Source organism: Mizuhopecten yessoensis, unplaced genomic scaffold (assembly GCF_002113885.1).
Source record: "Mizuhopecten yessoensis strain PY_sf001 unplaced genomic scaffold, ASM211388v2 scaffold10745, whole genome shotgun sequence".
NCBI lineage: Eukaryota > Metazoa > Mollusca > Bivalvia > Pectinida > Pectinidae > Mizuhopecten > Mizuhopecten yessoensis.
In genome coordinates this window covers 670,049-694,038 of record NW_018408700.1, presented here as the reverse complement: position 1 = coordinate 694,038, position 23,990 = coordinate 670,049, and the positions used below count along the sequence as shown (strand labels likewise).

At 37.3% G+C, this 23,990-nt stretch overlaps 1 protein-coding gene across 12 annotated transcripts in view; it reads right to left on the bottom strand.

Annotated features, from left to right (window-relative positions):
* Positions 1-1,005: 1,005 nt before the first annotated feature.
* LOC110462079 (cysteine--tRNA ligase, cytoplasmic-like) overlaps positions 1,006-23,990 on the bottom strand; it is a 231,496-nt gene continuing 208,511 nt past the window's right edge. For 2 of the 12 annotated variants that reach the window (XM_021515888.1, XM_021515890.1), the window contains exons 4-23: positions 21,260-21,348; positions 20,688-20,784; positions 19,765-19,863; positions 19,127-19,279; positions 15,493-15,633; positions 15,302-15,390; positions 14,230-14,351; positions 13,618-13,730; positions 12,836-12,964; positions 12,339-12,572; positions 9,814-9,914; positions 9,157-9,197; positions 8,657-8,805; positions 8,066-8,131; positions 7,322-7,403; positions 5,233-5,441; positions 4,611-4,694; positions 3,226-3,955; positions 2,587-2,702; positions 2,142-2,441 (exon numbers count right to left, since the gene is read on the bottom strand). In XM_021515888.1, coding sequence (XP_021371563.1) covers positions 3,809-3,955; positions 4,611-4,694; positions 5,233-5,441; positions 7,322-7,403; positions 8,066-8,131; positions 8,657-8,805; positions 9,157-9,197; positions 9,814-9,914; positions 12,339-12,572; positions 12,836-12,964; positions 13,618-13,730; positions 14,230-14,351; positions 15,302-15,390; positions 15,493-15,633; positions 19,127-19,279; positions 19,765-19,863; positions 20,688-20,784; positions 21,260-21,348 — 2,145 coding nt within the window. In that variant the 3' untranslated portion in view covers positions 2,142-2,441; positions 2,587-2,702; positions 3,226-3,808. Of the gene's footprint in view, positions 2,442-2,586; positions 2,703-3,001; positions 3,081-3,196; positions 3,956-4,610; positions 4,695-5,232; positions 5,442-7,321; positions 7,404-8,065; positions 8,132-8,656; positions 8,806-9,156; positions 9,198-9,813; positions 9,915-12,338; positions 12,573-12,835; positions 12,965-13,617; positions 13,731-14,229; positions 14,352-15,301; positions 15,391-15,492; positions 15,634-19,126; positions 19,280-19,764; positions 19,864-20,687; positions 20,785-21,259; positions 21,349-23,990 lie in introns of those variants that run through there. The other 10 variants (XM_021515892.1, XM_021515893.1, XM_021515895.1 and 7 more) reach the window with 10 other exon arrangements.

The window sequence follows — 23,990 nt, the reverse complement described above, 5'->3', positions numbered from 1 at the left end:
AGCAGGCAACACTGGTGTCAACACAATGGATAAACAACACAGTCAGTAGATTACGTCACATTTATTTTTATTTAATTTTGTTGACAGAAATATCATTTGACATACAAAGTGAGGTAACAGAGCACATCAGGATTCAAGTCTGACAATGCAAGGTGAAACGTTTAAGAGTACATCAGGATTCAAGTCTGACAAAACATCACATTTACATCTACTTAACATTTAACATATCCAGCAGTGATTTTTTTAATAAGTCACTTTTATCAAAATTGGTAAGAGGAATTACTCCCTATCTGAATGGATAACTAAAGAAATACATTTGTTTATTTCTCATACTACTTAAAAAATTTTTTGTGTGAAATCGATAGAATACTTGTCAACAATACAATGTAGTTTACTTTACACTTTTATCAGAAAATTTATTTTCACATAATTCTTTAAAAAACTATATATACATATTTGAAAATAAAATGTTAAAAACACTTTTCTCCTTTCAAACATTAAAGTTCCCATTATCCTTCATATTTTTAAAATTTAAATAACCATTACCGGTAAGTACACAACACTGATACATGTAACAGGATCTAAGTTAATAAGATCAGGTTTTTGTCCACTTCCTATAAATATGCCATAGAAGCCTGTACCCTTTTTATACATAACTGTACCCTACATGTACATGAGTACTGTACTCTATATATAGTACTGTACCCAATATATACAGAACTGTACCCTATATATATAGTACTGTACCCTATATATATAGCACTGTACCCTATATAAACAGTACTGTACTCTACATATATAGTACTGTACCCTATATATATAGTACTGTACCCTATATATACAGTACGGTACACCTACATATACAGTACTGTACCCTATATATACAGTACTTTACACTACATATACAGTACTGTACCCTATATATACAGTACTGTCCCCTACATATATACAGTACTGTACCCTATGTCCGGTTCTGTACCCTATATATACAGTACTTTACACTACATATACAGCACTGTACCCTATATATACAGTACTGTCCCCTACATATATACAGTACTGTACCCTATGTACGGTTCTGTACCTTATATGTACAGTACTGTACCTTATATGTATGTTATTGTACCCTATATGTATGTTACTGTACCCACTAGCTTCTAGTTTCTGTGAGCTTTTTTTAAAGATTACACCTAATTATATAATGCACAGTACAGTATCTTTCTGTATCAGTGGTACTCAATATTTAATGTAAATAGGCATAGTTGTATATTGGAACATACACACCATGTGCACCTATTGGTTTACAAACAACAATACACTAACGACAAAAGCTCTACAACAACTAAACACACACATATATATATATATGGGACACATGACCTTCTCCTTCATCAATACTACCAACTAACCAAACTGTCAAGTACATAATAAATGTCATTCCTACAAACAAATCATCATTTTCTGTTGTCAAATGAGTAAACAAACTGTTGCCTGTGTTACCTCTATCATGTGGTTTTGACAGTCTGAGGAACCAGTGTGATTCAACCGATTTCCAGCTACATTGTGTCAACTGTTTCACCCTCAGCTAGTGTTTGTCGACTGTTTGACCTCAAGCTAGTGTGCATCAACGGTTTGACCTCCAGCTACTGTGTATCAACGGTTTGATCTCCAGCTAGTGTGCATCAACTGTTTGACCTCCAGCTAGTGTGTATCAACTGTTTGACCTCCAGCTAGTGTGTATCAACTGTTTGACCTCCAGCTAGTGTGTATCAACTGTTTGACCTCCAGCTAGTGTGCATCAACTGTTTGACCTCCAGCTAGTGTGTATCAACTGTTTGACCTCCAGCTAGTGTGTATCAATTGTTTGACCTCCAGCTAGTGTGTATCAACTGTTTGACCTCCAGCTAGTGTGTATCAACTGTTTGACCTCCAGCTAGTGTGTATCAACTGTTTGACCTCCAGCTAGTGTGTATCAACTGTTTGACCTCCAGCTAGTGTGTATCAACTGTTTGACCTCCAGCTAGTGTGTATCAACTGTTTGACCTCCAGCTAGTGTGCATCAACTGTTTGACCTCCAGCTAGTGTGTATCAACTGTTTGACCTCCAGCTAGTGTGTGTTGACTTCCAGCTAGTGTGTATCAACTGTTTGACCTCCAGCTAGTGTGTTTCAACTGTTTGACCTCCAGCTAGTGGGTGTTGACTGTTTGACCTCCAGCTAGTGTGCATCAACTGTTACACCCTCAGCTAGTGTGTATCAATTGTTTAACCTCCAGCTAGTGTGTATCAACTGTTTAACCTCCAGCTATTGTGTATCAACTGTTTGACCTCCAGCTAGTGTGTATCAACTGTTTGACCTCCAGCTAGTGTGTATCAACTGTTTAACCTCCAGCTAGTGTGTATCAACTGTTTGACCTCCAGCTAGTGGGTGTTGACTGTTTGACCTCCAGCTAGTGGGTGTTGACTGTTTGGCCTCCAGCTAGTGTGTTTCAACTGTTTGACCTCCAGCTAGTGGGGGTTGACTGTTTGACCTCCAGCTAGTGTGCATCAACTGTTTCACCTCCAGCTAGTGAGTATCAACTGTTTAACCTCCAGCTATTGTGTATCAACTGTTTGACCTCCAGCTAGTGTGTGTTGACTGTTTGACCTCCAGCTAGTGGGTGTTGACTGTTTGGCCTCCAGCTAGTGTGTTTCAACTGTTTGACCTCCAGCTAGTGTGTGTTGACTTCCAGCTAGTGTGTATCAACTGTTTGACCCCCAGCTAGTGTGTTTCAACTGTTTGACCTCCAGCTAGTGTGTGTTGACTGTTTGACCTCCAGCTAGTGTGTGTTGACTGTTTGACCTCCAGCTAGTGTGCATCAACTGTTTCACCTCCAGCTAGTGAGTATCAACTGTTTAACCTCCAGCTATTGTGTATCAACTGTTTTACCTCCAGCTAGTGTGGTTTAACTGTTTTACCTCCAGCTAGTGTGTATCAACTGTTTGCCCTCCAGCTAGTGGGTGTTGACTGTTTGATATCCAGCTAGTGTGTATCAATTGTTTGACTTCCAGCTAAAAAATGTAGTCTGTGTTGACTGTTTGACCTCCAGCTAGTGGGTGTTAACTGTTTGACCTCCAGCTAGTGTGCATCAACTGTTTCACCTCCAGCTAGTGAGTATCAACTGTTTAACCTCCAGCTATTGTGTAGCAACTGTTTGACCTCCAGCTAGTGTGTATCAATTGTTTGACCTCCAGCTAGTGTGTATCAACTGTTTGACCTCCAGCTAGTGGGTGTTGACTGTTTGATCTCCAGCTAGTGTGTATCAATTGTTTGACTTCCAGCTAAAAAATGTAGTCTGTGTTGACTGTTTGACCTCCAGCTAGTGTGTGTTGATTTTATGAGAATATTGCATCATCAATGGATTTAGTATCATGATTTATTCATTGAGAAAGATATAAATAGATGAATTTTACCAGCATTATATGACCAGTAGAATATAATTCCTACTTTAAAGACTTGGGGACACAAACCATTTATATGGAAAAGCACTACAGTCTACATCATAAGATCAAGTCACAACATTAAACATGAAAAGCTTAATTTGGGTGATTATATACCCAAGAAATGTTTGTCAATGATACACAGTTTATGTAACAGTCACCAGGAACAGGAAATAGGTGTTCCTACTTTTTTAAATGGGTGGATCAAAATTAAAAGTTAGTTAATTTAAATAACCACAACTACTACAAGCTGTGTGAATGCCAAGTGTCCATCTAAGTGTTTATACACGATAATGTTACAATATTGATGCCATTCAAATGGTCACACATTTTATTGACTTGGACCCCCAGTGGCTCCACCTTCCTGACTTTTCAGGTACTTGTTGTAAACCTTTTCCTGAGCATCATACATCTTGGTAAGTTTTTTAATAGCTGATTTAGTAAGTTCTTTTCCCTCAGCATCATGGGTAGGAATGCCCTTTAAAAGAAAAAAAAGAAGGTTTGCATTAGAAATCTTCAAATATGGTTCTGACTCATCCTCATAAAATGAAAGGCTGCATCCTCATAAAATGAAAGGCTGCTTAAATATGTATGTGTTTTGAAGGACAGATTGCTCTACCCTTCAGCCCACCTTGAGAGACCACAACCTCTGCTTACACAATTACCTCAAGGTCGCTTGTCACCAATTTAAGAAGAAAAAATCTTTTCCTGTACACAAAAAGTAAGATTTTAAAGATTCCCCCATTTAGACCCTAATTAGTGCCACTTGCCTCATTTCTACAATGTTGGGTCATGTAGCCATAAATGCCAAAATATTCTCTAAAGTGAAAAAATGACAGATGATGGATGCCTCACCTTGGCATTTAATTGCTCACTCCTTCTGGCAGGTGACCTTATAATATTCCCAAGACTAAAACTCATAAACTTTTCCCCTTGTCAATTAACGAGCAAATCAATCTGTTGTGAAAATACAGTGATTTATAGAATACCATGGGGTAGGCATCAGACAATAATTATATACTTTTCTACCATTGGTAACAACCGGGGGGTGGCGGTAGGGATTGACTATTGGGTATAAGACAGCACTTATAGTGATCCCATATTTATACTTAAATTGTTGAAAACTCACTTACCTTGTCATCAAATTTAGAGTAGTTCTTGGTCTCCTTCTTGAAGAGTTCTGACGGAGGAATTCTTGCTTGTGCCTCTTTTGCCTCCTAAACATACAAAGCATCAATATCTTAATTGTTGTTATCCTAATACCAGTGCCATAATTTTTGTCTGTTTGGTTTAATTTTGTTCAACGTCCTATGAACATCTAAGGTCATTTAAGGACGCGCCTCCATGTGTGTTGTGTAAGCGTGCAAGTGTGTATGTGTGCCGGAGACAGGATATGTTGGTGTACTTGCCTCCATGTAATAGCGCAGATCTTACTTGGAGGCCCTGCATTTACATACACTTGTACATATACAATGTATATAATACACACTGCCTTGGTGGGCATATAGACACAACCAGGTATATATATACGAAACCTTGGAAGTTTAATCACTAAAAACTAACCTCTTTTCGAATTTCAACAAGGATCAATTATTAACTTCAAACATTATGTGAAATTTTGAAATATCCATGTCCACCAAAATTACCATACTTATTTGATTTTTTTTTTTTTTAAATCTATGCAAATATTAATTAACGAAAGATACTTATGGCTATAGAGATGGTGTGGAGGAAACACCGGTAATTCATTTATACCTTAGCCGCTTCTTGTTCTTTCTTCTTCCGTTCCTTTTCCTTTTGTTTGAGTTCCTGCTGCCTGATCTTTTCCTCCCTCTCTTTGAGAAGAGTCTCCCGATCTACCAGTTTAATAGCCGTAGGTCTATCATCGTGGTCTTCTAGTCGAACACCGAGATTCGGCAGAGTGTCATCACGGACCTGATCACAAATCTTCAGGATGTCAAACACTGTAAACAGCATAAACAATATTAGTTTCTCTGAAACTGTATCATATTATATCTTATATTGTTTAAAATCTTTATAAAACCACAACAAAACCTGATTTATCAACAAGAGTCCAAGTTGACCTGCATTTTTCAACTATGCCATATTTGTGATCTGAACTAGAACTGTAGATGAAATATTTCTTTAAAAATGATCATAATATACCTGGTAGTTGTCTTAAGTTTTTCTGATGTTGTGAACAATTACAGTGCACTTAGCCAGGTAATCAAGAAGAACAAGAGGCCCAATGGGCCTGCATCGCTCACCTGGTATTCATTTCGTAACTTGTAACCTTAAAAGTAATCTAAAATAAAGCTACAGGCAAAATATCAGTATTTATACCTATAAGTCATTCAAAAGAAGATTTAAAAACATTTGACCCCTGTGACCTTGAAAGTCGAACACAGTCATTACGTTGAACACACTGTATAGCCCTTCATCTCAGCATACAACTTGCCAAATATCACCAACCGAGAAATTTTGTTTATTGAGATTAGGTTATTTAAAGGTTTATAAATATTTGACCCAAGGTTAACTTGAAAGTGGGTAAAGGTCATTCAAATGAAAAACCCTTCATCCAAACTTTGTAGCTCTTTATCCAAGCATGCTACTGGTCAGATATCGACATTCTATGTCTTATGGTTATTCAGAAGAAGTTGTTTAAAGATTATGAACATATTTGATCCCTGTGACCTTGAACAAAAGTCAAGTTCATTCATTTGAACAAACTTTGTAGCTCTTTATCCAGGCATGCTACTGGCCAGATATTATCCTCCTGGGCCTTTTGGCTATTCAGAAGAAGTCGTTTAAAGATTTAAAACATATTTGACCCCTGTGACCTTGAATATAGGCAAAGGTAATTCATTTGAACAAACTTGATAGCCCTTCATCCCAGCATACTACTGGCCAGATATCATCATCCTGGGCCTTTAGATATTTCAGAAGAAATTGTTTAAAGGTTTTCTAAGACAATTGACCCCTGTGACCTTGAATATTGGTGAATGTCATTTATTTGAACAAACTTGGTAGCCCTTTATCCCAGCATATTATGGGCTAAATATCATCATCCTGCACCCTTTGGTTATTCAGAAAAAGTTGATCAAAGATTTTAAACATATTTGACCAAATGTGACCTTGAATATAAGTCAAGGTCATTCATTTTAACAAACTTGATAGTCCTTCATCTCAGCATGCTACTGGCCAAATACCATCACCCTAGGCCTCTTGGTAACTGAGAAGAGGTTGTTTTAAAGTAAAAAGTTGACGCCCGATGGACGGACGAAGGAGTCTGCACCACGGCATAAGTTCACGTGACCCTTTGGGCCAGGTGAGCTAAAAAGGAACCAGTTTTGTTTAACGTCAACCTGGTGATTTGGCATTTTAATTCACCCTGTGACCTTTTTGACCTAAAATTGATGGTCTTTAAATGCCCAATGGCACACCTCTTAGGTTTAGCTCATATGTCTATAAAGTTTGAAAAGAAATCCATGGTTAGGAAGTTGTACTATGGACAAAGGAAAACAGAGGCAGACAAAACAATAACATCCTGTCCTGTCAAATGTATGATAGATATTTCATATCTCCTTTGAGATCTGATATACAACACTTGAATTAAGAGGGAACTCTAAGGAAGTCCAAAAAGTGGTCTCTTAACATGGTTATAAAATCTCCTAATTAAAACAGGTACACTTCACATAGAGATCAGTACAATGGCAAACTTTCAAAGCGGTCTCCTAACACAGGTGGTTTCTTAATAGAAGTGGCTCATTAGCAGATTGGATTCTATGTAACATTACCAGAATTGTGTGGTGAAATGCAGTGATGACCGAGCAGAAATACAAACCTTTCTGCTCCCGGGAGACTTTTCTCACATCGTCTCGGAACTGAGCAAATGATTGGAGATATGGCATCACCGTTTCTTCCAACTTTAGATGATAAAAAAATGGAAAATATTAAAAAGGGAAACTAAAATATCTTGATGACTGATGTCATGGATTCAAAAATCAGTAGTATATCTTTTTGTTACAAACATGACAATTAAATGAGGACAGAAGTAGTGTAAACTAGAACTGTCGCCTATGGGCTAACTAATACTCCCCGCAATCCGGGCTGCTCAAGGGTCATGAAAAAGTCTAACCTCAGATGGCGTCCATGCATAAACCTAGGAGGAGTAAGAGGTACCAGACGTACGGACGAACAAACGGAAAGAGTGGTTCCAGTATACCCCCCCCCCCCCCNTTTCGGGGGGGGGGGGGGGGGGGGGTTATAAAAATGTCTGACGATCAGATTAGGATAAAATCCAATGAACCTGTGAAATCATATCTATTCAATAACCAGCAAGTCATTGAAACCATAAAGGAAGCAAAACGGTTTCCTCATAATTCAGCGAACTTTATTGTCAGTAGGCAGAAAATATGTAAATGAAAGTAACTTTTGTTATATAATTATGTAATTCAGCAAAAATAATCTTGACCAGCAGCAAGATTATCAATAGCTGCATTGTCTGTATACAATTTCAATAAGACAAATGTTTTAGATATTAATCAGAATCGAACATTTTCAATCTTTTCAGACGAGAGGGACTTACATCAGTACTAGCTGCTCCACCCTGGGGAAATCCGATCACAGTCTCGGTCTCTATCGCACCATAAATCTGAAAATACAGGTAAAGACAATTTCAACAAACAGATGTATACATGTCGTATCTCTGCAAATCGTCTAAAATACACAAAATTGCTGCAAATTAAAGATTCGGGGCCGTTTAACTTTAAAGTTTATATTTTACGTTTTATTGTTATCAGACTTTGGTAATTAATCTATAATGAGGGAAATTTAAATTAACTTATGCATTTTTAGTGCTGAAGTTTTTTTTATATAAAACGAGAGAAATTTGCAGATATTAAGTTTCCTGGACCTACTAGAATCTTAACAAGTCAATATGTTTTCTCCCTCTCAGGAACGAAACAAAACCAAGCTTACTATCAAAGCATCTTTCAGCAACAAGATTCTAATTAACCCTTTCAACCCTATGTAACTTAAGTAGTCTCTACCATGCATTGATCTGGATGAGCCCATTATGGTCAACAGTGGTGAAAGGGTTAAAAGTCTCAAAAATAATTCCCACGGAAAAGTTAAATTTACACGAAAACAAAAAACTGCATTTTTAAGCAAACCGTACCCTGAGCATGTCTGTGATGTAGGTGGCCATGTTTTTGAGCAGCTTGCGATTGGGAAAGCGTTTGTCCACCTTACACTTGGTCATATAGATGTTACAGGCAGACATGGCTTCTCGCATCACTTCCATGGTCTGACGGGTGTTGATGGAATCTGTACAAACATGGACAATATGTCTTACTCTGTACTGAGCCAGATACGTCTTACCCTGAAGTCTGCAGACAAACTACCAACAGTACATGTCCCCTTTCACAGAGATACACCAGATCCACTTAAGTTAGCACTTTGATGAATTCAGGTAACCAAAAATAGAATAATGAAACAGAAGGAAATGTGAGGAATATCCAATTAGCGTAATAATAATTCATCCCAATATCTAATACATAAGAAGAGACGTAGTATGTCCATTTTACTGCTAAATGACGACACAGAAACTAAGATGTTCCTGCTATATATTTACCTGTATATAAACAAGTATTCTAAAACAATATGATTAATACTTACCACACAGGGCTGCATGCACGTCTCTTCTCATGGCTAGGTAGCTGTGTAAGATCAAAACAGGGGAAAAAATCAGAGATACTTCTAATGTGAAGAATGATTTTATATTTCTCCAATCTAACAGGGACACATAAGTTTTCATTCTTATGTTTAAGAATACCATTGGCCCTTACTTTTCATTACTAATGTTTAAGAACATCATTGGCCCTTACGTTTCATTCCTTATGTTTAAGAATACCATTGGACCTTACGTTTCATTACTTATGTTTAAGAATACCATTGGCCCTTATGTTTCATTATTTATGTTTAAGAATACCATTGGACCTTACGTTTCATTACTTATGTTTAAGAATACCATTGGCCCTTATGTTTCATTCCTTATGTTTAAGAATATCATTGGCCCTTATGTTTAAGAATATCATTGGCCCTTACGTTTCATTCCTATATTAAAGAATATCATTGGCCCTTACGTTTCATTCCTATCTTAAAGAATATCACTTGCCCTTACGTTTCATTCCTATATTAAAGAATATCACTTGCCCTTACGTTTCATTCCTATCTTAAAGAATATCACTTGCCCTTACGTTTCATTCCTATCTTAAAGAATATCATTTGCCCTTACGTTTCATTCCTATATTAAAGAATATCATTGGCCCTTACGTTTCATTCATCTGTAATTCATCATCTGTCCACTTCTCAAAGGACGCCAGCCCAGTGCTAGGGGTCATACGTAGGACATCCTTAACTGTGAGGAAAAACTCCTGTATAGGAAAAAACATACTTAGTAAATTCAACTGGAAACATCTACATCTCGATATCTACATCAATGAAAAATGAAAGTCTTTTGATTAACGTAGTTTGAGGAATGGAATGCCCCGACATTCCCTCCTCCCCCCTAGAAAATGTTACTGCCATTCCAAAATATTTCTATACTCGCCCCTGAACATGAAGCTAACATTTGTGACACATCATGCATCAATGACATTTCATTTGAACTTTATTGTGGCAGCAGAAACCTGTTTGAGAAGTTTAATGTACCTCTAGACCTAATAAACTCATCAATCAACCAAGTTTCAGCACATTTGGCATTTCAAAAGTTCCTGTTAATACTAGCTTTGTAGTGAGTTGATCTGTACACATTTTGCTATGACCTTGCAGACCCCAGACCTTTGTGACCACACAATCTACTAGTAATATTTACATGTTTATACTGGTAATGTTAACCTCCCTAATTATACATCACTTGTACTGGTGGTACATGTACCTACAGTACATTGTATTTCCCTCTCAGTGGTATGTTTTGGTACCTGGTATATTGTATTTCCCTCCCTGATGTTTATTTTGGTACCTACATTGTATTTCCCTCCCTGTGGTATGTTTTGGGTACCTACATTGTATTTCCCTCCCTGTGGTGTGTTTTGGTACCTACATTGTATTTCCCTCCTTGTGGTATGTTTTTGGTACCTACATTGTATTTCCCTCCTTGTGGTATGTTTTTGGTACCTACATTGTATTTCCCTCCTTGTGGTATGTTTTTGGTACCTACATTGTATTTCCCTCCTTGTGGTATGTTTTTGGTACCTACATTGTATTTCCCTCCTTGTGGTATGTTTTTGGTACCTACATTGTATTTCCCTCCCTGAGGCATGTTTTGGTACCTACATTGTATTTCCCTCCCTCTGGTATGTTTTGGAACCTACATTGTATTTCCTTCTTTCAGGTATGTTTTGGAACCTACATTGTATTTCCCTCCCTGTGGTATGTTTTGGTACCTAAATTGTATTTCCCTCCCTGAGGTATGTTTTGGTACCTCCATTGTATTTCCCTCCCTGTGGTATGTTTTGGTACCTAAATTGTATTTCCCTCCCTGAGGTATGTTTTGGTACCTACATTGTATTTCCCTCCTTGTGGTATGTTTTTGGTACCTACATTGTATTTCCCTCCCTGATGTTTATTTTGGTACCTGCATTGTATTTCCCTCCCTGTGGTATGTTTTGGAGCCTCCATTGTATTTCCCTCCCTGTGGTATGTTTTGGTACCTACATTGTATTTCCCTCCCTGAGGCATGTTTTGGTACCTACATTGTATTTCCCTCCCTGTGGTGTGTTTTGGAACCTACATTGTATTTCCCTCCCTGAGGTTTGTTTTGGTACCTACATTGTATTTCCCTCCATGTGGTGTGTTTTGGAACCTACATTGTATTTCCCTCCCTGAGGTTTGTTTTGGTACCTACATTGTATTTCCCTCCCTGAGGTATGTTTGGGAACCTACATTGTATTTCCCTCCCTGTGGTATATTTTGGTACCTACATTGTATTTCCCTCCATGTGGTATATTTTGGTCCCTACATTGTATTTCCCTCCCTGAGGTATGTTTGGGAACCTACATTGTATTTCCCTCCCTGTGGTGTGTTTTGGTACCTACATTGTATTTCCCTCCATGTGGTATATTTTGGTCCCTACATTGTATTTCCCTCCCTGAGGTATGTTTTGGTACCTCCATTGTATTTCCCTCCCTGTGGTATGTTTTGGTACCTACATTGTATTCCCCTCCCTGTGGTATGTTTTGGAACCTACATTGTATTTCCCTCCCTGAGGTATGTTTGGGAACCTACATTGTATTTCCCTCCCTGTGGTATGTTTTGGAGCCTCCATTGTATTTCCCTCCCTGTGGTATGTTTTGGTACGGACATTGTATTTCCCTCCCTGTGGTATGTTTTGGAACCTACATTGTATTTCCCTCCCTGATGTTTATTTTGGTACCTACATTGTATTTCCCTCCCTGAGGTATGTTTTGGTACATCCATTGTATTTTCCTCCTTGAGGTATGTTTTGGAACCTACCTTGTATTTCCCTCCCTGTCGTATGTTTTGGGTACATACATTGTATTTCCCTACCTGTGGTATGTTTTGGTACATACATTGTATTTCCCTGCTTGAGGTATGTTTTGGTAGCAACATTGTATTTCCCTGCTTGAGGTATGTTTTGGTACCTACATTGTATTTCCCTCCCTGATGTATGTTTTGATACCTACATTGTATTTCCCTCCCTGAGGTATGTTTTGGTACCAACATTGTATTTCCCTCCATGTGTTATGTATTGGGTACCTACATTGTATTTCCCTCCCTGTGGTATGTTTTGGTACCTCCATTGTATTTCCCTTTCCGAGTTATATTTTGGTACTTACATTGAAGCTCTTTTCATACTTGAGAGCAACCTCCATGCTGTTTTCACCATAGTCTAGTGTGTCCTTCCAGGCATGAAGGAGGAAAAGCAGGCGCAGCTGTCGAGATGTGTGTTTCTTAAGAGCATCCTTGATGGAAATGAAGTTCTTAAGTGACTTGGACATTTTGCAGTTGTCAATGGTCAGATGACCGGAGTGGAGAAAGTACCGAACCCAGTGGTCGTTTTTGTAGTACGCCTGTGGAAAGGAAAGTGAAAATTGTGCTAAATACTTGTCAAAAGTGGTGGCACACAAGTCTTCGGCTATAATCTCCGTGGATATTTTACTGGTAAATTTGTTAAACAATTGTGGATGAAGAGATAAATTGGTAGGAGACTGTAAAATATACAAATTTAAATATTTACTGTTAAAACAATTCAAACATAAGCTTTTTGCATTAAATGTCTAGTAACATAAAAACCTTATCATTTAGCTAACAAGGTTTCACATTACATACAAACCTCAGCCTGAGCCAACTCGTTGTCATGGTGAGGAAATTTGAGATCGACTCCTCCAGTGTGGATATCCAAAGATTCTCCCAGAATACAACTTGCCATCACGGAACATTCAATGTGCCAGCCAGGACGTCCCTGTATTGTAAAAGAAATTCTTCCCAAAAATGAAAAACATTAAAAAAAATGTTTTTTAAACTTTCATTTTAATATAATTATAAGGTTCTAGTTAAATGGTTTCTATCTGATAAGTTGACTGAACCTGACTAATCACCACCTGGGCTTTCATGTCCATCATTCATACACTGGTTAAGCATTCCCTAACCATTCTAAAAATAAGAACCCCAATAGGTCTTTACTGCATCCCAATATTTTCTCTTTACATGTATAATAACAGTATTCAAATCTGTTAAGGACCATTGAAATTTGCATTATGATTGGTCAAAGCCTGCAGGTTCTATTGATAAATCAAAATTGTCTTAACCAATTCCATCTTTGCGTATTGCAGAGTTATCTTCTCTTGGGAGTAGGTATTGATTGTTACGTCACTTGTTTGTGAGAGTAACGTCATCAATTTTTGAGAAAACGACGTAATTTTCTCACACAAACCAATGACGGAACAATCAATACCTGCTCACAAGAGAAGATAACTCTGCAATACGCAAAGACGGAATAAGAGCTCAAAGAGTCATCTCTGCAACAATCAGAAAATAGCAACTTTTTTTTTAGAATCAACATGTTATGAGGCTTTCTCACATTAAGAATTGCCCCCTAAATAACAGACCACTTACCTTACCCCATGGAGACTCCCAAGATGGTTCACCTGGTTTGGAAGCTTTCCAAAGAGCAAAGTCATTCTGGCTTTTCTTTTCTTCTAGCTGAGATTCAGATACACTAAGTTCACCTTAAATCACAGGTATTTTACAATATCACACATGTAGATATTCAATTATCATAAATGAGAGCTATATACCTTCAACTTCAACATGTAAATGGTACATATTTGAATTATGGACAATGCTATCAAGTAAATTGAATTTGATAAAAAGATCTTGACATGTTGCTAACAAATACTCATTATTTCTCTTATGATGTCATGTAATTTAACACAGAAATGACAGGTGTAGGTATAATTATGAAAACATTTATTTATTAAGAAGTTCCTTTCATCTAAAAGCTGAATGTCACCCTAGTAAAATACCAGCTGCTTCCTACGGACTTAACTCATTCACTCCTGAAATTTCATAATGAACTATTCCAACCTTTGAATTGGAAGAGTTCTAATGTGTCTTCAGGGGTGAATGAGTTAATCAGATCCATTGTACCCATACAACTATACAACTATACAACTATATACAACTATATACACACTCTCCCATACATTGTTTATAAGCAAGAGTTACCTTCCCCTTCTTTAAGTGCATCGGCATCACCAATAGCCTCAGGCACCAACTTAGCATAGAAATGGCCGTCTGTGTCAGCAAAGTCAGTTGTCTTGAAGTAGACAGAGCCATTTGATTCATAGCTGAAATGATACAAAATTCGCAGTTGGAGTAAGTTTTGTCAAGAGCTTTAACAACAATCATGTATACCATAGTCATACCAAAAAAAATGAAAAAGAATAAAAAAAAAATGAAAATGAATAAAAAAAAAATGTTAATAAACTAGTAACAGCAACCACATTGTCAAGCTAAACACTGCTCACTTTTTTTTTTTTTTTTATAAAAGTAAAGGCCCAAATCAGCCCTTTTTGGATACAGTCCACAGAGCAGCTACATTGTATACTCTTCCTTTACACAATAATTCATCACCAAATCCCACTAAATATGGATGCTCTATAGCAAATCTAAGTAGAAACATTTCCACAAATTGTTGTAGAGAAATGTCCACCAATTGTAGTAGATACATTTAAGCCAATTGCAGTGGAGATATTTCCACTAAATGCAGTAGAGATATTTCCACCAATCACAGTAGAGATGTTTCCATGAATCACAGTAGAGATATTTCCACGAATCACAGTAAAGATATTTCCACCAATCACAGTAGAGATATTTCCACTAAATGCAGTAGAGATATTTCCACCAATCACAGTAGAGATGTTTCCACAAATCACAGTAGAGATATTTCCACAAATCACAGTAAAGATATTTCCACTAAATACAGTAGAGATATTTCCACCAATCACAGTAGAAATGTTTCCATGAATCACAGTAGAGATATTTCCACCAATCACAGTAGAGATATTTTCACCAATCACAGTAGAAATATTTCTACCAAACACAACAGAGATATTTCCACCAGTTGCTTTGTAGAGGTGTTTATACTGACTTTAAGCAAGATATACAAGACATAATACAAATAAAATTTAAACTCATTCATAATTTAATCAGACATGTTTTATTTCTTAAAAGTAGTTATAGTAAAACATGCATACATAAACATAATAGACAAAATCAAAAACTATATAAAACTTACGCGAACTTATTGTCAATGATCTTCTGGACATATTCAATGATCTCTGGGATGTATTCAGTGACCCTGGTCAGGACGTCAGCGGACTGTACCTAAACACACCAGGTTTATATAGTATTACAAGGCCTAACATCACACATACATGTCTGATATGTGTAATCCCACCCTAGTATACTCAGTACAGTGCTACTTACGTTGAGGGACTCCATGTCCTTGTGGTAGTCCTCCTCCCAGAACCTTGGCAGACTGGAGAAGATAGAGTTGTCAGTGACCTCTGACCCATGGGCTTTGTCTAGCCAATCACTGATGATGTCCTTTGAAGACTCCAAGAGATTCTGTACATATAGAAATGAAAAATCTGTTCACATAGTGATACGAAACCCGCATGGGTGGAGTCATGTAGGTGATAAACCCGTCAACCAACCAACCTGTTCACATACAAATCCAGAAGGTATTGAGGTGTTGAACATGTTGAACATTTTCCCACCCCAGTGATTTCCGTATTTCCTATGGCTAACATATCCTAAATTGAGGTAAATAAGCCACAACTTCCTTTTTTTGCTTTATGGTTCATGTAACATTATGGCATAATAACTTTTAGGTTTGTGTTATTTTATAAAAAAATAATTTGCAGTTCCTCAATGAAGAACTAGATTGTTGCTTTTGTATACAATAAGATATGTCAGTGCTTGTTAGCCAATATGCATATTTTCTTTGTACAGTAAAACCCTGTTGTAATGGCACCCGTTAAACTGCCATACCTGCATACTGCCATTAGTTTACTCAGAACGGATTTCCCTAATGATAATGCATCCGTTGTAAGGCCAAACCCGTATACCGCCATCCGCCATCATATTCCCAAAACAAATGGTTAAAATCACACTATTTTGACCTCGTTAAATGCCGCCAATTTGAGTCTAGTACAGGAATATGTATGTGTGGACACTTGGGTTCAAAACGGTAAACCCGATATACCGCCAAACTCGTTATACCGCCAAACTCGTTTTACTGCCAAAATCACAGAGGACAGAAGCTGGCGGTATAACAAGGTTTTACTGTACTTGTTTGACCTTTGGCCTAAAGGTAAACCACACAGTGACGTAACTATAGATCACTACACACCTCCTGTGACTTGTTCTGATATACATCAGATTCCATAAGATATCTTCAATGGTTTATAATTTACAGTGCATTCAAGATTTCCCAGAAAATATGTACCCATTTAAACTTTGAACATGACTTACTTAATGTACACTACACACCTTCTGTTGGTGATGCATTTCAGATTTCATTGAAATATCCTGTAAGGTTTATTATTTCCGGTCCAGTTAACTTTTCCAAGATAATTTGCACTTGAGCTAAAAGTTCACAGTGATCTATTTAGAGTGAACGGAACACATTCTGAGAATAATACATTTCAGATTACATGAGATATCTTAAACAGTTTTCCTGCCCAGATAAGATGTGAACAGAATAATCATAAGAACTAGAAGAACCTGACTTACATTCATTTAAATGGGAGAGATAAATAAATCAAGTCTAACTCAGCAGGTAGGTACTAAGGTGTCTCAATCAGCAGGATATCTATGGAGGGTAGGTGTATCACAGGTTATCTATGGAGGGTAGGTGTATCACAGGATATCTATGGAGGGTAGGCGTATCACAGGATATCTATGGTGAGTAGGTGTGTCACAGGATATCAATAGAGGGTAGGTGTGTCACATACAGGATATCAATGGAGGGTACATGTAGGTGTGTCACAGGATATCAATAGAGGGTAGGTGTGTCACAGGAAATCAATAGAGGGTAGGTGTGTCACAGGATATCAATGGAGGGTACATGTAGGTGTGTCACAGGATATCAATTGAGTGTAGGTGTGTCACATACAGGATATCAATGGAGGGTACATGTAGGTGTGTCACAGGATATCAATTGAGTGTAGGTGTGTCACATACAGGATATCAATGGAGGGTACATGTAGGTGTGTCACAGGATATCAATTGAGTGTAGGTGTGTCACATACAGGATATCAATGGAGGGTACATGTAGGTGTGTCACAGGATATCAATAGAGGGTAGGTGTGTCACAGGATATCTAACGAGGGTTGTGTATCACAGGATATCAATGGAGGGTAGGTGTATCACAGGATATCAATGGAGGGTACATGTAGGTGTGTCACAGGATATCAATGGAGGGTAGGTGTATCACAGGATATCTATGGAGGGTAGGCGTATCACAGGATATCTATGGAGAGTAGGTGTGTCACAGGATATCAATAGAGGGTGGTATATCACAGGATATCAATAGAGGGTAGGTGTGTCACAGGATATCTAACGAGGGTTGTGTATCACAGGATATCAATGGAGGGTAGGTGTATCACAGGATATCTATGGATGGTAGGTGTATCACAGGATATCTATGGAGGGAAGGTGTATCACAGGATATCTATGGAGAGTAGGTGTGTCACAGGATATCAATAGAGGGTAAGTGTATCACAGGATATCTATGAAGGGTAGGTGTGTCACAGGATATCTATGGTGAGTAGGTGTGTCACAGGATATCAATAGAGGGTAGGTGTATCACAGAATATCAATGGAGGGTAGGTGTGTCACAGGATATCAATAGAGGGTGGTATATCACAGGATATCAATAGAGGGTAGGTGTGTCACAGGATATCTAACGAGGGTTGTGTATCACAGGATATCAATGGAGGGTAGGTAAGGCACAGGATATCAATGGAGGGTACATGTAGGTGGGTCACAGGATATCAATAGAGGGAAGGTGTGTCACAGGATATCTATGGGGAGTAGGTGTGTCACAGGATATCAATAGAGGGTAGGTGTGTCACAGGAAATCAATAGAGGGTAGGTGTGTCACAGGATATCAATGGAGGGTACATGTAGGTGTGTCACAGGATATCAATTGAGGGTAGGTGTGTCACATACAGGATATCAATGGAGGGTGGGTGTGTCACAGGATATCAATAGAGGGTGGTATATCACAGGATATCAATGGAGGGTGGGTGTGTCACAGGATATCAATAGAGGGTAGGTGTGTCACAGGATATCTATGGAGGGTAGGTGTGTCACATACAGGATATCAATGGAGGGTACATGTAGGTGTGTCCATATCAATGGAGGGTATGTGTGTCACATACAGGATATCAATGGAGGGTACATGTAGGTGTGTCACAGGATATCAATAGAGGGTGGTATATCACAGGATATCAATGGAGGGTAGGTGTATCACAGGATATCAATGAAGGGTACATGTAGGTGTCACAGGATATCAATGGAGAGTAGGTATGTCACAGGATATCAATGGAGGGTAGGTGTATCACAGGATATCAATGGAGGGTAGGTGTATCACAGGATATCAATGGAGGGTAGGTGTATCACAGGAGTAAGACTTTGTAAATAAGAGTCCTTTAGGAGATGGGGATTGTTTCCTACATTCTGTATTAATTCGATAAGTTGTTGATATCGTAGTTTTTGGCTAGCTACAGAATCTATCAGGGAGATCACACTGTTAAGTTCACATGTAACCTCTGACTGTCAGTAAAATCATGAACGTCTCAGGAGAGGAAAAATCTTTGGAATTTGTTTTTTCTATATAAAAATTCCTGCAATGTCTATCAACGCATAACACACCAGACAAAAGGGAGATAACTCCTATATTTGGTTGGTAGTGGTTTTCTATTATCCTCATGTATAACTTTTGAAGATTGTATGATCATCAGTTTTGCTGCTATCCTTAATCCAATGTGGAATATTGTCAGACATCCTAAGTAGTGCCAATATCTTGATGTAGGTTAAATAGCAAGCTCACCTCTTTTGCTGCTTGAACGGCTGCCTCGTCTTTTGATTGGTTATTCATCACAGACTCTAAGTTGTTAACAGCCAGGTCAACCTTCACTTTTTGCCGCTCATACATAGCTTTCTTGTCTAAGTCCGTTTCTGTGGTCATTTTGACAGAGAATGGCTGCAGCCGAAAAAATAAAAGTAAAAGTAGAAATTGTATCTTCTAAACAAAACGCAACGTATAATAACCATTCTCACTGGCCTGGATGGTCTCAATGTTGGAAGAAACTAGAGTACTCAGAGAAAACCCACAGGGTAAGGGCAGGTGACCCCATACCTTTACACCTTCGATTGGGGTACCAAACCCCTGCTGTCTCTGTGAAAGGCGAGTGCGCTATCCACTGCACCACCCGACCACCCCTAGCTATTTAGGTAAGTTTATCATTATATTCAGAAAAAGTAGATCTTAATTTCAATGGTTACCCTTCTACTTTCTTCATGTTAGAAAAATAAGTATGAGTTTTTTTCTTTTGAATTCAATACGCAAAAAGAAACTCTTTCAATAAGTATTAATTCATGTTCCTTATTTCCTCAATAAAGTTAGATTCATGTTTTATTTCTCACACATGAATGATAACATTGTATGACTACTCCTTTGACCTTCACCTTCATGGCCTGCAACGTATCATCCATGACCTTCTTCCATGCATGCTTTTCACCAATATAATTCTGCCATAGATGATTCTGTCTGGCTCGTCTGATAATCTGCAAGAAAAACAAAATATATTATTTCTTATATTATCTATCCTATTTATTCATCAAACAACCAAACTACAAATTACACTAGCCAATCAGGAGACACAGTACTCTAGTGGTAGGACGCCGAGCTCGTGACCGAAGGGTTGCGGGTTCTAGTCACGGCACGGCACTGTGTTGTATCTTTGAGCAAGATACTTTACTCTGCATGTTCCAGTCTACTCTGCTGTAAATGAGTATGTGGTTGGGCAGTGCTAGAATTGTAGAATGCTAGCTGTGAGTGCAAAAATAGCAGCATCGGCTGTATGCTCCCTTAAGGGAGCTGAGAAAGATATTGGCTGGTTGCAAAGGCCCTATATATAGCCACGGATAATAATTTGTGAACCGCTTTGAGACGACCTACGAACTAGGTTGTGATAAAGCGGTATATAAGAACCTCAAATTATAATAGTATTATTATTAATCGTAATTGGACAAATGCATTTTCTGTTTGGTAAATTTCATCTGTGAAAGCTAAGTTTAGAATGTTTGGAAGTGTCTTTACCACAGACTGATGGTGGACAACAATAGAAGATGGGAAAATACATTTAAAGGATGGCGTATTCATTATAATGTATGTTAACTTTGGCCACAAGGTATTGTTATTTGTTGCTCATAGATTCAGATTCCTACAGAATGTACTGAAATATTGCATCATATTGAAAATTAGTGAGAGCATAATGAGACACTTAAGTGGGACCTGACTTATCAGTAATATAAGTATGAGGCTATAACACTATAAAGTATGGGGTTGGGGGTGGGGGCGGTGGGATTAGAAGGAAGGACTGGCTTACCTTGTCATCAACATCGGTGATGTTCATACAGTAAAACACATCATAGTTGAAGTAGTCTTGCATGACTCGACGCAGGATATCAAAGGACATGTACGACCTATATAGAGTCAATAAAACAAATCAAAAATCTATATTTAAAATTCCTTAATATTGAGAATCTAATTTCAGTTTCCTAAGATTTCATTAGAGTTATTTAATCACATGTGCTTTTGAAATTAAAATAAAACAAATTGTGTCTGATCTATCACCAATTATTTGGGTGGGATTATGTCTGATCTATCAGCAATTATTTGGGTGGGATTATGTCTGATCTATCACCAATTATTTGGGTGGGATTATGACTGACCTATCACCAATTATTTGGGTGGGATTATGTCTGATCTATCAGCAATTATTTGGGTGGGATTATGACTGATCTATCACCAATTATTTGGGTGGGATTATGACTGATCTATCACCAATTCTTTGGGTGGGATTATGTCTTATTTAACGTGGTATTTCATACAAGAATGTCATGATATTTGCTGTCTTTGAATCTTTCAAGTCATCTTAGTTCTGTTAAAATTACAAACCTTGCATGGCCCATATGTGAGGCATCGTACACAGTGGGGCCACAGCTGTACCATAGAACTCGTCGTCCAGACTGGGGAACAAACTCTTCCTGTAAAGATAGACAAGACAATGTTAGATGTATGTTTTATAGACTGAAATGAGCTGTTTTTTAAACATGAGAGGCCCAACAGGTCTGAATTGCTCACCTGGTAACCTTCAAAGTTGGCCAAAGGTAACCATATTAACATGGGTTAAATTAAGCAGCAGTTAAAATGTCACCATCCGGGGCCTTTTGGTTATTGTGGAGACATTGTGAAGATATTAACACATTTGACCCCTGTGACTTTGAAAGTCATTCATTTGAACAAATTTGGTAGCCCTTCCTCCCAGTATTCTGCTTAGCATATATCATCATCCTGGGTCTTTTGGGAATTGAGAAGTTATTTTAACATTTTACATATTTGCACTCTGCTATCTTGAAAGGGGGTCAAGGTCATTCTTTTCAATAAACTTGATAGCCCTTCATCACAGCATGCTACTGGCAAAATATCATCACACTTAGCCTTTTAGTTATTGAGATTAGACATTGTTTGAAATTGTTTGAAACATTGGACACTAGTGACCTTAAACATTTTTCTTTTTGTTTGTTTTGTGTTGTTTTTTTACAAATGATTTCCATCAATCAGAACTGTGAACATATTTGTATTTGAAGCTTGATTGTTCATATTAAAATTTAAGCCATGCTTGTTACAGTATCTTTAACACTGCAAACCTATGATATCTGACCTTCAGGTCAAGGCTGCTGTAACCTAATTACACTGCACTGCACATCTTTAATGGGTGATCCAGGTTAACTTCAAGTTTCATCAAGAAATCTTCCATGGTTTAAAAGTTATGGTCTAGACAAAACTTCACTTGAAATATTGCATTTATTTGACCATTCATCTTGAGGTGAAGGTCACAGTGACCTCATTACAATGCATTGCATCTTTAGTAGGCTCCACGTCATGCATCATTTAGAAATTTATTGTTTAAAAGTTACGGTCCAGACAAGATTTCACCAGAAATGTTGCACTTGTTTGCTTTTTGACCTTGACATAAAGGTCACAGTGACCTAAGTACATGCAGTGCACTGCACACCTCCTGTGTATACAAGTACTTCAAATTTCATATAGACATTTTTTATGGTTTAAAAGTTATATGACACAGACAAGATAGTATTTGAAGAAGACCAAGAACAACCAGTACTAATACACTATATGTCTCCCATAATTTGATTGGAATATATATATGTGTAATTTCTCTTAACTTTTTAGGACCTAACAATCTTCTGTGACAATAATACATATATGTGTAATTTCTCTTAACTTTTTAGGACCTAACAATCTTCTGTGACAATAATACATATATGTGTAATTTCTCTTAACTTTTTAGGACCTAACAATCTTCTGTGACAATAATACATATATGTGTAATTTCTCTTAACTTTTTAGGACCTAACAATCTTCTGTGACAATAATACATATATGTGTAATTTCTCTTAACTTTTTAGGACCTAACAATCTTCTGTGACAATAATACATATATGTGTAATTTCTCTTAACTTTTTAGGACCTAACAATCTTCTGTGACAATAATACATATATGTGTAATTTCTCTTAACTTTTTAGGACCTAACAATCTTCTGTGACAATAATACATATACGCGTAATTTCTCTTAACTTTTAAGGACCTAACAATCTTCTGTGACAATATAGAGGACAGTCATTCAACATACTCCTTCCCCTAGAGATATTATACACAATCCAACAAATATAATACACAATATATATCTATACCTTTCTGTGCTAGTGCCAAGTCCTGCTAGAGTTAAACATATTTGGTATGTATCACAGAAGGAAACCTTAATCATAGCATCCTGTACATTTCCTTAGCTACGGTTTCCCTATACAGCAAAGACACAAGTATATCCTATAAACCGATATTAAAACACCAGTACTGGAGTTGTTGGGACTTGTAAACTGATGAAACCAGAAGTTTGACCAGTTCTAACTGACCACTGTCAGGAGTGCAGCCACCAATATTTCAGGTCAGTATATCATGAAGTGTTTCTATATTAGTATTCTCTTTGTGGTTTTATAAGTACAAGCTGTATTTTAAACAAACTTTTGTGATATGCTGGTATGCATGCGCTTGAGGAAGTTATAAAGTCTTCAAAAATTTACTGCAATATTAGCGCTTTCAACGAACACACAGAAAACAGCCATAAAAGCGAGCAACCATCAGGTACTTATCCATCATATAAACTGTTTTTAAAACCATGTTAAAATTTCATTTTAAAACTATGTTTTACCTACAGTGAATTTACAGATGTTATTATAAATTGACATTGAAAACCAATCGGTCATGTATTCAATTCATCAATATGTATGTTTAATTATCGTGGTCTGCCATTAAATACTATGAAGTTTGCAATAAGATAGGAGCTTTCACAGGGCATTGGGGGAAGTATATAAGGGTTGTATTTTCAATAGTTTTCTTTAAGAGGGTGAAATTTAGGTTGTTATATTTACATAGTAATTTATTCAGAGATCTTTTAATTATCTTAAAAAGAAGTACTTCATCATTGTTAAATTTAGATCTACAAAATTCTCATTGATACTGGTTAAAATATACAAAATTCTCATTGATACTGGTTAAAATATACAAAATTCTCATTGATACTGGTTAAAATATAATAGTCATGATATT